We start from the raw sequence: 13,813 nt of genomic DNA on the forward strand, positions 1-13,813 counted from the left end.
AATGGAGCAGGGAGAACATCTGAGAGATACCCTGTAGAAAATACAATTATCAAGGTAAAGAAACATTAGTATTGAACTTCAGTGGATTTCTGGAGGTGGCCCAAGCCGTAACCATTGGCTGCTGCTGACTTCAGTTCCTATCTCGAATCTAAATTTTAGACAAGCTTTTGGTTCAGAGCAGATGAAATATAAAAAGCTGCTCTCTTGCAATTCTGCCATCCAGTCCGATTTACTTGGATATAAAATAGTGGGATGCCAGTCTGGCTTCTCTGTAGTTTTTGATTTCCTTTCGCTAAGTGTGACTGCTAATTCTTAAACAAATTTTAAGTAAAGAACTTAGAGATAGTTGGGACAGACTCTGCTATTAGGTGCCAAAACTCTCCCGGACTTCGCAGGTGGCAAGATTTCATCCCTGAGGCTTTACATATGTATGGGCGTTCGAACAATAGCTCTGAATTTCCCACCCATAGCTCACTCATCCTTTTATTGCCCTTATCAGTAACCTCCGACAGATACTCAAATCTTTCCCCAGGCAATCTATTCCCTCTATATAACGCCCCCTGCCTCAGGTGAGCTCTTCCTCTCAGCATCGCCTTCCCGCACAATAACACACTCACACGCGCGCGCCAAATGGTTTAATAAATATTTTCCTCCTCTTCTATTTATCCACAGGCGCACACATTCTCCTTTTGAGCTTTTCCGATTTTTTTTTTATGCTCTCTTCCCGTTCTGTCTCTTTAAGGGAAAAAAACCAGGTGATTGAATCTTCCTCTACCTTTCTGCCCATCCCTTTCCTCTATCGTAATGCAAGTTGGCGTCATACAACAGGAACCCATTTGTTCTCTAGATCGGGACCTTTCCGTTAATTATTGCTGTTTGGCATTATTTGATTTCCCTGGATAAAACAGGGAGAAAAGTGGGTTCATCCCCACCTCTACCCTTGGGAGAAATTAGGCAAATCCCAGCAAAGCCGAGCAGAAATCAACACCCCCAAAGTCCTTGACGTCGAGTGAAAACCCTCCCAGGCTCCGCTGACTGCACAGACTAAACGTTTCTTCCAGGAACACTGCGGGGTTAATCACGATGTTAATTTCTTTGCAATTCTAGAGCCAAATCGAAAAACGGGGGGAGATCTTTGCGAGAAAGGCTAGAAAAAATCGGTTTGAATTTACCAGCCGGCAGGCGTAAGGCCGCAAATGTCACTTTACTCACCTCCCTGGTGGAAGGTAAGCCGAGGGTCGCAGCTCCCTTCACACCCCTGCCTGCTCTGAACTCCTGTCTGACATTTTACCAACCAAAAAACCCCCAAAACAAAAAGAAAGAAACACCACCAACTTTGGGGATCAGGTGGGAAAACCTTGCAGAGGTGAAACTCAGGGTGGGCTAGGAGAAACACCAGCACGATGAAGGATCCCATTCCCAAAACTGAAGTCACTGGCTGGAGGATCATTGATCCTTCTTGGTGGCAAGAATGAAGGAGTGTGTCTATGCGTGTGCGTGTGTGTGTACCTGTGTGTGTATGTGTAATTCTGCAGGGCAGTCCCATTCCTCGTTGTTATTCATTTCCAGTCTATGCCCTCCGACTCCACATCTACTCCATCCTCTCGCTAGTTCGCTCCTCCCGAGCTGATTTATAGCCGCTACAAGATGCTCAATAGAGAAAAATAATACAATTTTTTTTTTCTGTAAGAAATCAGAGCAATTTAAGACTCGCAGAGCTCGGTTTCCCTTAAGGTGGCTGGAGCTGAACAAAGAGACCAGCTATTTCTGAGGAAGGAGAGAGGGAAGGGGAAACTGAAGTTTCAACTCATTTCAAGTCAGCTAATGGCATTTTGGTGGCCTTTGATTTGTTGTTACTGTACCGAGAAGGAAAATTTAGAGTCACTAATAAGTTTAGGATATGTGCGTGTTTATGCTAAGAGAAGTTGGACCTTCTCCAAAAAAAACCTATCCGGAATAGTATGGATGCAATTATAAATTCTATGTATCTGCACTACACATACACACCGAGAGGCGTATAAATAATCCACTTATCTCTCCTGCATGTAAGCGTGCGTAAATATTTGTGCTAGATACTAACTTTTCAACTCTTTTGATTGAGTTATGGGAGCGATAAAACCTTTTACCGCGTGCGGAGCTGAAGGAAGGCTCGCAAAAACACTGAGCCTGAGAGGCAGGAGCTCCTCCTGGTACCCGCGTGGAGGTGATGCCGAGCAAGGCACAGTGTAGGTTACGGATACAGGATATAGGGTCTCGCTGTAGGAGATGTGACGCATTTCGGGGGTGACAAGTGCCCTTTGGCGCCCAGGTTAGCGCAGCTTCGCCCCCGCTGTGTGTGTGAACTCCCTGTTCACAGCCCCTCTCCGAGGCTGCTGTGAGGTTCAGAAGCTGGTGGGGTTATGTAGTGACGCTGAGCTCTATGTCAAATGTGCAGCAAGGTGTACATGCCTGTGCTCTCCCCTGATTCCCTCACAAATCAACAGTTTACCTTCAGGGAGATCCCTCCCTTTGGAAGAAGCTGCACCTGATGGAGTTTGATTTTTTTTTTTTTTTTTTTTTTTTTTTTTTTTTTTTTTTTTTTTTCCCTGCCACCAGCCAGGCTTTTGCTGCTCCTGTATCGCCAGGAGCAGGAATGGTCCGGTCGGTCCCCGCCTCTGTTACCCTAACGCTGCCCGGGAGGACTCTTCCCGGCGCGGGGATCCCACTTCCAGGCTCTCCCGGGTGCTCTCGCCTTCATTAACCGGTTTGATCATTAGCGAGAAGCATTGAGAAGCAGGAGATGACGTTGAAAAAGCAACTCCTGATAGTTAAAAATAGTGTGGTCCTGGAGTTATTAGACATACCTGTTTTACGTGTTGGAAATCTTCCCCCTCGTCCCTCAGGCGATGCTTTAAAGGGTTTAATGCTTTATTCTAGAGGGGCTGAGCTATAATCTGGCGGAATCCCCCTAGAGTCTGAGGGTTTTTTTTTCCCCTCCTCTTTTCCTCCTTTCTGCAGCTACTGTCTTCTTGTGGCATGAAGTACACCAGTAGGAGTTGGATGACACAAACCTCTGGAGGCAAGAAACCTGAAACCAGGCAGGCAGGAAAAATGACAATTAGAATTAGAGTTAGAATAATAATTATTTTTTTTTTTTCACAGAAAAGGTTCCCATTAGTTGTTATCTTTCCACCGGGCAGAGAGGAGTTCCTGTTACATGATGGTCAGTTAAAAATGCAGATTATTAAATTGCCATCGGGCTAAATACAGTTATCTCCATAATTTTATAAATGTGGCACTAACTGTGATAATGATGCAAGTACCCTGTGTGGATAAAGTGTGTATATAATGTCCCACAAAGAATTAACATTATATTCACAATATATACACATCTGTGAAGTTTTGGACAATGATCTGATGTGTTCAAATAGGAATGGTTTCTCTGCTCTTAAGAGGAGTTTGAGTTCTTTAGTCTTTCAGGATTCTCTAGGTTTCCCTTGTGGTTTTTTGGTTACTTTTTTTTTTTTTTTTTTTAGCCCTGCTAATTTTAAAGCTTTTTCTGTGTGTGAGTGGTGTATGTGTTTTTCCTTGTGTTCTGCACAACCATTGTAGCAAAACCAAATCTCATCAGCTCAAAATCTGTCCCATCAACTTCTGTCCCCAAATTAGGACTTGTGGAGGGAAAACACATACTTGGAGCCTGTCCCTAAGGTGGAAGGGATGCTATGAAGCCTGTCCCTAAGGTGGAAGGGATATTATTAGCTTTCCAAACACGGCCCGAAGGAGCTGATGTCTCCCAGGGGAGCGGTGGGCAGGTCGCAGCCAGCCCAGCCCGGGGCCGGCGGTGCTCGGAGGTGTTAATCCCCCTCTCGTTCCCTTCAGGTGAGGCCGTTCATTTAGCTCGGGATTTTGGGTACATCTGTGAAACGGAGTTCCCAGCCAAAGCTGTTTCTGAATACCTGAACAGACAGCACACGGACCCCAGCGACCTCCACTCCAGGAAAAACATGCTGCTTGCTACAAAGTGAGTGTGAAGTTAAATACCCCCCTTCTGCCCTTCCCCTCCTTAAACCCTTCCTCTGAGCTCGCTGCTAGGAGAAAGCAGACGGAGTTTCCAGTGGCCCCGCGGGGAAGAAGGATGCTCCTATCGCCCCGCGGACCTCTGCATCCCCTTGCAGTGGGAATCCTGTCAGCAGACTCTGCCCCTATAGAGGTTGTAGGCGACTGTTCCCTATCTATTGTGCATCATTTCCAAGCCACTCCCAGTTAAAGGAAAGGGGGGAAAAAAAACCCCTCTATATTTTGCTTCCACAGCATGTCTGTCTGTCCCTCCTGCTGCTCACACGCACCTGTCTGTCTGCTACCAAATTGCAATGGCTTTTCCGTGTGATTTAATTAAAAAAATATATATTTAAAAAAAAAAAAGAGGAAAAAGGGAGGAAAAATGGAAGAACAACACCGTGTACTGCTAATGATTCTTGGTTTGGCCCCTCCAAGCCATCTCTCTCCCTAAGGACTTCCTCGGTGGATGTGCTGTATGTGATGATTTACACTTGGCTGTGCCTCCCAGGCTACTCACTGGAGGCTTCATGGTTTGCTCGAGTCCTCAGCAGTGGGTGCTGAGTGTTCACACATCTTCATCTATCTGGAAAAAGAAACAGAGGAAAAAAAAGAAAGAAAAATACCAGCCCAAACAGTTCTCATTTATTTCATGCTCTGGGACGTGCCTTGCCTCCGATGACAGTGTAATTTAAAGAAATATATGGAGGGTCGAAAAATCATTTGCTCAAATTTGTCCAGATGTTTTTTAGACGTGATTGGAATTTGATTGCCCTTTCCGCAGGGTCAGAAGATATTAATGTCCCAGAACTTTAATTGCTCGCAGACCCTGCTTTGCTCTTTGAAGATGTAAAATGTTGGACTCATTACTGTTTGTTCTCCAAATTCAAAGTTTCCTCTCTTGCACTTTCTTAATGGATAATACACATAGAAGTAGACCTTTTTCTTTCCCCACCCTCTGAAACCTTTAACCCACTGGGAATTTCAGAGAATTTCAGAGGATGAGAGCTGAATGTCTTTTTTAAAGGGTTTCTTTTCTTTTTTCCTTTTTTTTTTTTTCTCTTTTAAATTCTGGCCTTTTTTTTCCCCCCCCTCCAGTCCCTGGGTAGGCATTTGTCTTAAAAAACCCCTATTCCTTTGGGAACCCTTAAAGAAACTCTTCCTTTGGGAACCCCACCAGCCCCCAGGATTTCTACATTGCCCAGGCACTTGTTGACTTGAAGGTCTTGTGGACCAGAGCAAAGCAAAAGTGTGTGTGTGTGTGAATTCATTATAAAAGTCGAATCTGATTTTTCAAAGGTGCAGGCAAACAAACATGAGCCAGATGTCGACTCTGATGTGTTAATTGGGGTGTCACCCCCCCCAAAATAAAATTAGAAGTGCTCACTTTGTTCCTCATGCCATGAATAAGCAATCATGGAGTCCCACAGTCCTGGTTTTTCTCAATAAGGTGGCTTAGCTTCAGCAGTGTCAGGGGAGGCTCCGTTTTGGCCCTTCCCTGCACCAAGTCCCAGTGCAGCCAGCAGCTCTCAGTGCATGGTTGTGCTTTCCTTTGGGAACACCACCGGTGGGAGCTGCTTTGAGCCAGTCAGGCCTTCAGGAGGACGGGTGGTTGGCAGACCCAAGACACATGTCCCTTTCCTCCTGGTTGTTTCTAGAGCCACCAAGCAGAGTTGGGTTTTCACAGTTCTTTGGGAAAATCCTTGTGGCTGCTGGAGAGATTTTTATGTCCAGATCTGGTGTTATCCTGCAAATGCAAAAACCTTTCCCCTGAAGAACATCATTCTGAGCTGCTGGCTCACCATAGCTGGTCCTCAAACAGTTTTGGGAAAGGAAGGCAACAGAAAGGTCCCATCTTGTGTCTTGGGATCAGCTTTGGCCTGCCCCTGCCCCTTCCTTCAGCCTTGGTTGTCGCAGAGAATGGTTGGACAAGCCTAACGACCACTTTTCTCTCTCTCCCTTCCTCTCTTTGGCTTTCTCTCTTCCCTGCAGGCAACTTTGTAAAGAATTCACAGATCTCTTGGCCCAGGACAGGACGCCCATTGGGAACAGCCGGCCCACCCCTATTTTGGAACCGGGCATTCAGAGCTGCTTGACTCACTTCAGCCTCATCACTCATGGCTTTGGGGCCCCCGCAATCTGCGCTGCCCTCACGGCCCTCCAAAACTACCTGACTGAAGCTCTCAAAGGCATGGACAAGATGTTCTTGAACAACAACACTGCTAACAGGCACACATCTGGCGAAGGACCAGGTAGTAAAACTGGAGACAAGGAAGAGAAACACAGAAAATGAGAGAGAAAGAGAGAGAGAGAGAGAGAGAGAGAGAGAGAGAGGAAAAAAAAATTAGAGAGAAAGAAAGAAAAAAGAAAAAAGTTAAATAAATAAGAGGAGAAAAGAGAGAGAGAATCTTTTAAAACAAAACCTTCTTAATTTTAGCTTTAAAAATACTGGATTTGGCTTTGGAAGAATTCTATTAGGTAGGACAAAATAATAATAATAAAATAAAAACAATAATAAAGAAAGACAATAATTTAAGATCAGAGGAGCACAATGGCGCAAGACCAGTGGTTCAGAGTCTCTTGCCAGGAACGTGTGAAGACAACCACCAGGATTTTTTTTCCCACTTCTGTTCTTTCACATTTTTTAAATAATGATTTGGGGGGGAGGGGAATATAATAATAATTAATAATAATAATAAAAGAAAGAAATGAATAACTTATTGGAAGAAATCGCAGAAACCTTTTTGGTGTCAGTGCTTTGATTTCTTGAGCTGCACAGTCTGTCTTGCTTTTATTTTTTTTTTTATTTTATTCTTTTTTGTTTTTTTTGTTTTCAACAACGTCCTGTCTCCACCTTGACTAAAATGATCTTCCAGAGTGTTCCTTTCTGAGCAACCCCATCATTCCCCCCAACTCTTCCCATCTCATCTCACCACCCTGGTTCTGTCTAGACTAGGAAAGGAGGGGAGGTGAGCGCACAGACCCCTCACCAAGCCATCAACCAGCTGCTTTCATGGCAGCATCTTAACTTCAGGTGCCACCAGAAGGGGAGTTTCGAGTCACTGTAGCTCAGCTGAATTAGCCAACTCTATTTTTTAAGAACTGCTTTGTTTTTCCTGGTCTAGACAGACTCTCTGTTTAGATGACCAGCGTTTACAGGCGTGTCTGGGTGTGTGTGTGCCTCTGTGTGTGCATCTGTGGATGTGCACACACACCTCCTCAGGGGGGTGTGTGAATGCTGTGTATGTTTGTGTATATATATGTATATATGTGGATATATACATATATATATATATATATATATAAAATATGTGTGTAGAGCCGCACATATTAATGCATGCAAACATACCTTTGTAATTTAGTACTTGTCCTTGATGGTAAAATGCCTCGTCTATAAATGGGTTGCAAAATCTGGAAGTAAGGTCTGGTAAAATGTCAGCACTATCTGATTTCTTAATTTTCTGAGATCTCCTCTTTTTCTCTAGGGAGTTTTATATTCCTAACTATGCCAATGTTTCAGTCCTTAATTTCCTTGACTAGTGTGTGTGAGAGATATCTTCCCCCATTTTTAAAGAACTGTTAACAACAACAAAAAATGAGTGATATGAGTATGTAATTCTTTCTCAGGAGTATGCACTATTTTATTTTCTTCTGTTTCCTAAAGCTTTGCCCGCTTGGCTTATGAGCTTCTTCAAAGAGGACTAGAGATCCCTACACAATATATCAGGTACAGAGAAAAAAAATCCACAATTCTGATATTCTGATACTTTTTATTTTTTTGCTTTTTTTTTTTGCTTTTTCAAATCAAAGCCAGTTGTTACCGAATTCTGTAGGTGCACTTCTTTAAAGAAGCTCAAAGGGAATAATTTGAATGAGATAAAAATATGAGTTGAAATCGAGGTGTACTGTTGCAAAGAAAATAAGAGCTGTGTTGAATGTTACCGCACTTGCTTGGCACTAGGGTTTTGTGCCCAGGGAGGAAAGGGTTGCCATGTGAGCTGGCTCCTCGTGATGGGAGCGGGGAGGGTTTGCCAGGGAATATCCTGATTTCTGAGCTCAGTTTGAGGAAATCTGTTTCTCTTAGAAAGCTTTTTAAAAAAAAAATGTCTTGTGACTCTTTGCTTTTGAACAAGTCCGTGTGGTAAGGGGGGAAAAAAACTTCTTAATTCCAATGTTTTTCTTGGTGGTTTGGTGTCTGACAGGATGTCTTATACATATGATTTGGGCTGATGAGGGTGGAGGGGAATTCTTATTTCTTTCCTCTCTTTTTTTTTTTTTTTTAAATTTTTTTTAACATACATTTCTTTGTCTTCTCTGGTAAAAATAACTCTGAAGTGTAAGGATGTGAATTTCTGTTTGGATTCCGCTGTCTCGGGTACTTGCATGTGTTTCTCAGTGGGGTAGGGTTCGTGCACTAACACATCTTTTTGCTTATGTCAGAACAGTTACTGGGTGTGGGTAAAACCTCCTGGAGTCACTGGCAAAACTCCAGTGGGGTCAGGCCTCCCCCCAGGATCCCTGTTAAAGCTGCAGGACTCAATCCCACCACCCCAAGCAGGCCCACCTGAACTCAAAACAAGAGAGAGAGAGAGAGAGAAATAAAAGAGAAGCCTTAGCCTCGCTTTAATTTCTAGATACCTTCCAAAGTGGATGGTGGGGGAGAAACAATTCAGCAATACTCTCAACATCCCTCAACAGAATTTTCTTAAAACATAAAGCAAACAATCCTCTTGTCATCCTTAGTGTCCTTAGCTCCCTGAGACACGGTTACACTTGAGGGCCTGCCCTGCTTTCCATATCTTTGTGCAGCAAGGTCTCAGCTCTTGTTCTCTATTTGTGATTTGGGCATGTGTGTGGCAACAGAAACCCAGGAATCATCCAGCTCCAAGGAGCACTGACCCCTGTGGAGCTGCTCCTCACTCATGGACCTTTAGTTCTTCTGGGGCAGAGTGCTATAGGGGATCTCCTGTGAGAAAATGGGGGAACTGAGGCTGGTAGCCTTCTCCATGGGCTGTTGGGATGAGTTGCAGGTATCCTGAGACCCTGGCATGTCCCTGCCAGTGGGTTTGGTTGTGGCAGGGGTTGGCACAGCCCTGAGGATGTCACCAGAGGAGGTGTGGTGGTCAATCCTCATGGATCCCTCACTAGCAGGTTGGGGACTCCCAGACTGAAAAGCAACCCCCAGGCAGCTCCCAGTCCTCCAAAACCTATCCCTTGCCAACCACCACCACTTTCATCAGACCTCTAGGGAAGGGCAATCTAGACTTCATTGCAGGGCATGTCCCAGCAGTGATGTGTGGGACAGGGAGAGGGTATGTGTGTGTATCCAGGGAGGAACAAATGGCACCACCCCAAAGCACATCTTCCTTCTCTACCTGATGAGAATATTCTGTTTATTGAAGCAGAGCACAAAGTGCTGGATGTTGCTTTGTCTGCCCTCTGCAAACAGGATTTTTTGGGTCCAGCCCTCCAGAATCACCCAGTGGGGTTTTTGGGTGTGGGGAGCCCCCAAGTTGGCTCTCAGTCTTCCACCTCCCCAGCTGCACACACAGGCCCATGGGGACCTGCTCCCTGCCACACCAGAGCTTCCAACTGAAGGCTCTGAGGGAATGTTGGGATGGTCTTCCCTTGTCTTTGGGAGAAATATTGGGAATGCTCCTTTTAACTGCAGAAGGCAGTTATCCCACCACCACTGTGAGTTAATGAGGAGAGGGAACCTTTGGAACTTCTTGGGGAAAGACCTGCTCGCATGTGTGAGGGCCTCATCCTGCTGCTGCTGAAATCTCCCCTAGGCACAGGTTTGGTCACCTGGATCAGGACCTAAATGTTGAGCAGGTTGAGGGAAGAGTTTCAATCTGTCTCTCGTGCCTTCTACCTGGAAGAGACAGACTGCACAGTGTCAGGCTGTGCATCACTCAGGCAAAATAAAGCCAAATTCCCATTGGTTGCAGTGGGATGTCCCCTATTTGCTCTGCAAAGTATGGAGGCAAAATCCACGAGGTTTGCGATTGAAATGCAAGCAGGGAGAAAACATGACATAGAAGCACATATCTCTGTTTTCCCTCTAGCTTAGTGCTGCTTCCAGAGGGAAATATCCATTGCTTGGTGGCCCCTATCAGTGCTGAGAGAGATGTCCCCCCCAGACTAAACTCAGCCTCCCTCTGGAAGGCATTTTCCTGCTCCCCTCCACTTTCCCAGTCCGACTACTTGTGTTGGCGGGGCACCTCAGACGTTTATCTGATAATTGAGTTATTAAAAGATTTGGTTTCCTCGGGATCATAAATCAATAAACAGGAGGATTAACACGGCAGCTTTGCTTTGTAACTCAAGGGAAAAGTTTGAGGAGAGACCGTGAAAAGTTTGTTTTCAAACCAAACAGGTGGGTTGCTGTAAATTTTATTTCATTCTCAGTCTTGATTTTTTTTTTTTTAATAACTATTCTCTATTTGCCGTTGGAAAGATCTTTGTTTTTGTACGCTCCCTGACCTTTTTTTTTTTTTCCTGGTTGTTATTCATACAAGATGTGAAGGAAACAAGAAGCCAATTTTATGGGAATCCTTTTACAACCCGATGATTTCTTTAAAATCGGGTCGTGTCTTGTCCCACCTAATAGAAATTCTCTGTGAGAAGCTGTTTAAAGTCCCTTTGCATCCCAGACCAACCTCTCCCCAAATCCCCAAATTTGCATTTGGGGCCGGGAAGGAGGGGGGGAAGGATGGTTTTAAGACCTTCAGCTGTGCCCAAAGGGCTTATTCCCTTTCCCTGCTCATCTCTTTCTGACCGGTTTATCATACAGACCTGTCCGGCTCTGTTTTAATGCGTTTCTCGGAGAATTTGGTGCTTGTTTCATCTGCCGTAAGCGTTGCCAGATCGATCCGGCCAACCTCCCCCTCCCCTCCGGCTTCCCTGTGTGAGAGACCGTAGGCTTTTTACAAATAGTATATTTTCTTATACAAAGGGAAAAAAAATAAAAGAAAACATCCCCAAACACACTGGCAAACGCCTGAACATTGAGAGAGAGACGAAACACTGTGTGCCAGCGAGATATAAAGGAAAAAAAAAAAGCCCCAACAAATGCAAAGCTCTGAAAAAGCAAATGAGAAACTGGAAAGATGAAAGAAAAAATAATAAATTCTCCTTTTATGCCCCAAACGATCCTTTTCACCTCCTCTTCTTGAAAAATCTGACCATGCAGTGAGAAATATCAGTTTATCGACTCTTCCTGAGAAGAAATGCGGAGAGGCATTCAGTATTGAGTTTGTATATATTTATTTATGCTTAATTTAACGGGAATGTGTAAATATGGCGAGCAAGTAGTTTTTGGGTTATTTATCTGTGACTCTATACCTCTGTGAATGGGTGGGGGAATTTAAAAACAAAAAGTATATAAAAAAAACAAACAAAAAAGAAAGAAAAAATAAAACCAACAAAAAAAAAATATCCCGCTTGACTAGATAGTATCCTATCTGAATCTTTTCTGTTCTTTATAGACAAGCTGTTATGGTAATGGGTAGAAATTGGTTTCTTGTCCAGTGATGACCTGATTTACATAAATAATAAGAATAAGAATAAAAAAAAAAGAGATTGTTGTGTTTTGTTGTATTTTCCTCTTCAGTTTTTTTGAATGTTGGTGCTGCTTTGATTCTGCAGACGGATTTACTTATAACGCCAAGAAGTCTTTATTTTCCCATTCTAGGCTTTGGGGAAATTCAGGATATGTCTCTACATTAAAAAAAAAAAAAAAGACAAAAAAAAAGACAATAAATATTGCTTCTCAGAAATGTTGGTATTTTATTTCTGTCTGACTCAAAAGTGTCCATATTTTTTCCCACTCTTACCTCCTCATTCTAAGCAGACCTGTAATAAACCTCATGTCATGTTAACGTGAGCTTTCGTTTCATTTTGCTTTTACCAGCTGAATTAGGAGTAAATCTTTTTCATTCTAAAGTATAAGCCATTAAAAGAAAATGTTATGTAAGCCTGAAATATCAGCAAACTTTTTTTGACCCCACTGTTGTGTTACTGTTATTGTACATTCCATTTCTGTATACCTGGATGTGTGTGTATATATATGTATATTTATATATACTCTTATATAGAGACCGGGATATGTTCGTATTCACAATGCGGGATTATTTTCTACCTTTGGGTCTCCACCTGCAGCACCAGCAATTAACAAAAGAAAATATTCCAGCGAAAACTCCTTTCTCCACCTTCCCCCCTCCCTTCCCCTCCGTTCCCAAATCGCCTTTATTTAGGTTTGTAATCGCCGCGGAGCTGAGGGGAGAACCGGATCCCCAGGGCGAACCCGGAGCCACTCCGCAGTGACTCGGGGTTTACCCTGAGGTTGGGGGAAGGAGAGGGAGCAGATTAGGGCCTCAGGATTTTTTAATTAATTGTTTTTTACTGGTATTATAGACAACACTTTTTTTTTTTTCCTGGAAAGGACTGTCGATTTTAACCCTGCGCACAGTCACCCTGAAAACAAACACATGCGTGTGCTCAAACAGGGAGCCCTGAGGGTGGAAAACCGGTTTAAAGCCTCGCTTTTACTGCGGCGGACTATTTCAGTTAAATACCCGCTCCGAAGGCTCGTCTGGGTTGGGGTTTATCTGTTGGTTTTTAAGAGAGCGGTGGTTGGAGAGGGCAGACAGAGGTGCAGGAGCCCTAACAAGCGGTGGATCGGTTTTTGTAACTTAATATTTCTCTAGGAGGGGATGGAGGAATAGCAAGAAAATAAATCCAGCCCCACCTCCATCTCCCAAACTACCTCCCTTCTCCCTCTCCTTCCAGCTTGGACTACAGGAGCCGGCTCAGCTGATCGCCCAAGGTGTCCAAAATAAATCATCATCTTCATCATAATAAAAAAACCTAAACCAAACAACATTGCAAACGACGACCCCAAAGTGTGTTCTATGGGAAAGCTTTCGAGGCTCGGCTGCCTCGGCTTCCGCCAGGCTTGGACTCAGCCGTGACCTACTTTCTCTCCGTGGTGTGATGGCAAAAACGCCCGGAGCAAGTCTGTGGGGCCCGGGATGGAGGAGGCGGGTGGGTGGGTGGATGGGGGGGACGGGAGCAGCAGTGCTCGGGGTCCGAGAAGCGGGAAAACGAGGTGGGGGAGCAGCGGAGCTGCGAGAAAAGAGCAGAGGGAATCCTTCCCCTCCCCGCCTTTTTCTTTCCTCCTTTTCACTGGGGCTTTGCAGGGCGGGGAGTGGGGGAACCCCAAACCTCCTCTCCTCAACACCTCTGACCCAGCTGCAGGCAGGTGTGGGGTGAGGATGCCGGTGGGCTGGGAATAGCAGCGGCGCTGGAGCTGTTTCCCCAAAGCCAGGCGGTATGCCGTGCTTTTGGACTTTGTTTTGTTTGCTTTTGTTTTCATCGCACCGATGGTATTATTTTTAGTAGAGCACATGTTTTGCATGAAACCTTTCAAAATAGCCCTCGCCGCTCCCAGTGGAGTCTGGGAGGAGGTTGTTTGGGGGGAAAAGGGGGAGACCAGGAAGTTTCTCTGTTGTCCAAGAACTGTGCAACACTTATGTAAAAAGGGAATTAAAAAAACCCCAAACTAAACCAAAACAAATGCATCGGGGAAAGCTCTTTGGTAACTCTGCAGAACGACCTGCGTGTGGAAACCGAGGGCTCCCTTTAAAACGGGACCCGACGAACGGAGGAAGGGCTCACCCCGAGTTTCCCAGGCCCCAGGCGACAGTGCTAAGCTTGCAAATTCAAAGCACATATGTGTATATGTTTACAACGAAGTGAAGTTCGCTACTCC

The 13,813-nt window shown here is 44.6% G+C and overlaps 1 protein-coding gene across 5 annotated transcripts in view; it reads left to right on the forward strand.

Moving 5' to 3' along the window:
* Positions 1-12,898, forward strand: part of TFAP2B (transcription factor AP-2 beta) — a 34,048-nt gene extending 21,150 nt beyond the window's left edge. For 3 of the 5 annotated variants that reach the window (XM_017813143.1, XM_017813142.1, XM_017813141.1), the window contains 3 exons: positions 1,108-1,226; positions 3,862-4,003; positions 6,031-11,794. In XM_017813143.1, the coding sequence (XP_017668632.1) occupies positions 1,108-1,226; positions 3,862-4,003; positions 6,031-6,331 (562 nt within the window). In that variant the 3' untranslated portion in view covers positions 6,332-11,794. Of the gene's footprint in view, positions 1-1,107; positions 1,227-3,861; positions 4,004-6,030; positions 11,795-12,831 lie in introns of those variants that run through there. The other 2 variants (XM_017813140.1, XM_017813139.1) reach the window with 2 other exon arrangements.
* Positions 12,899-13,813: the final 915 nt, after the last annotated feature.

This window comes from Lepidothrix coronata, unplaced genomic scaffold (genome assembly GCF_001604755.1).
Source record: "Lepidothrix coronata isolate B3197 unplaced genomic scaffold, Lepidothrix_coronata-1.0 Scaffold39, whole genome shotgun sequence".
NCBI lineage: Eukaryota > Metazoa > Chordata > Aves > Passeriformes > Pipridae > Lepidothrix > Lepidothrix coronata.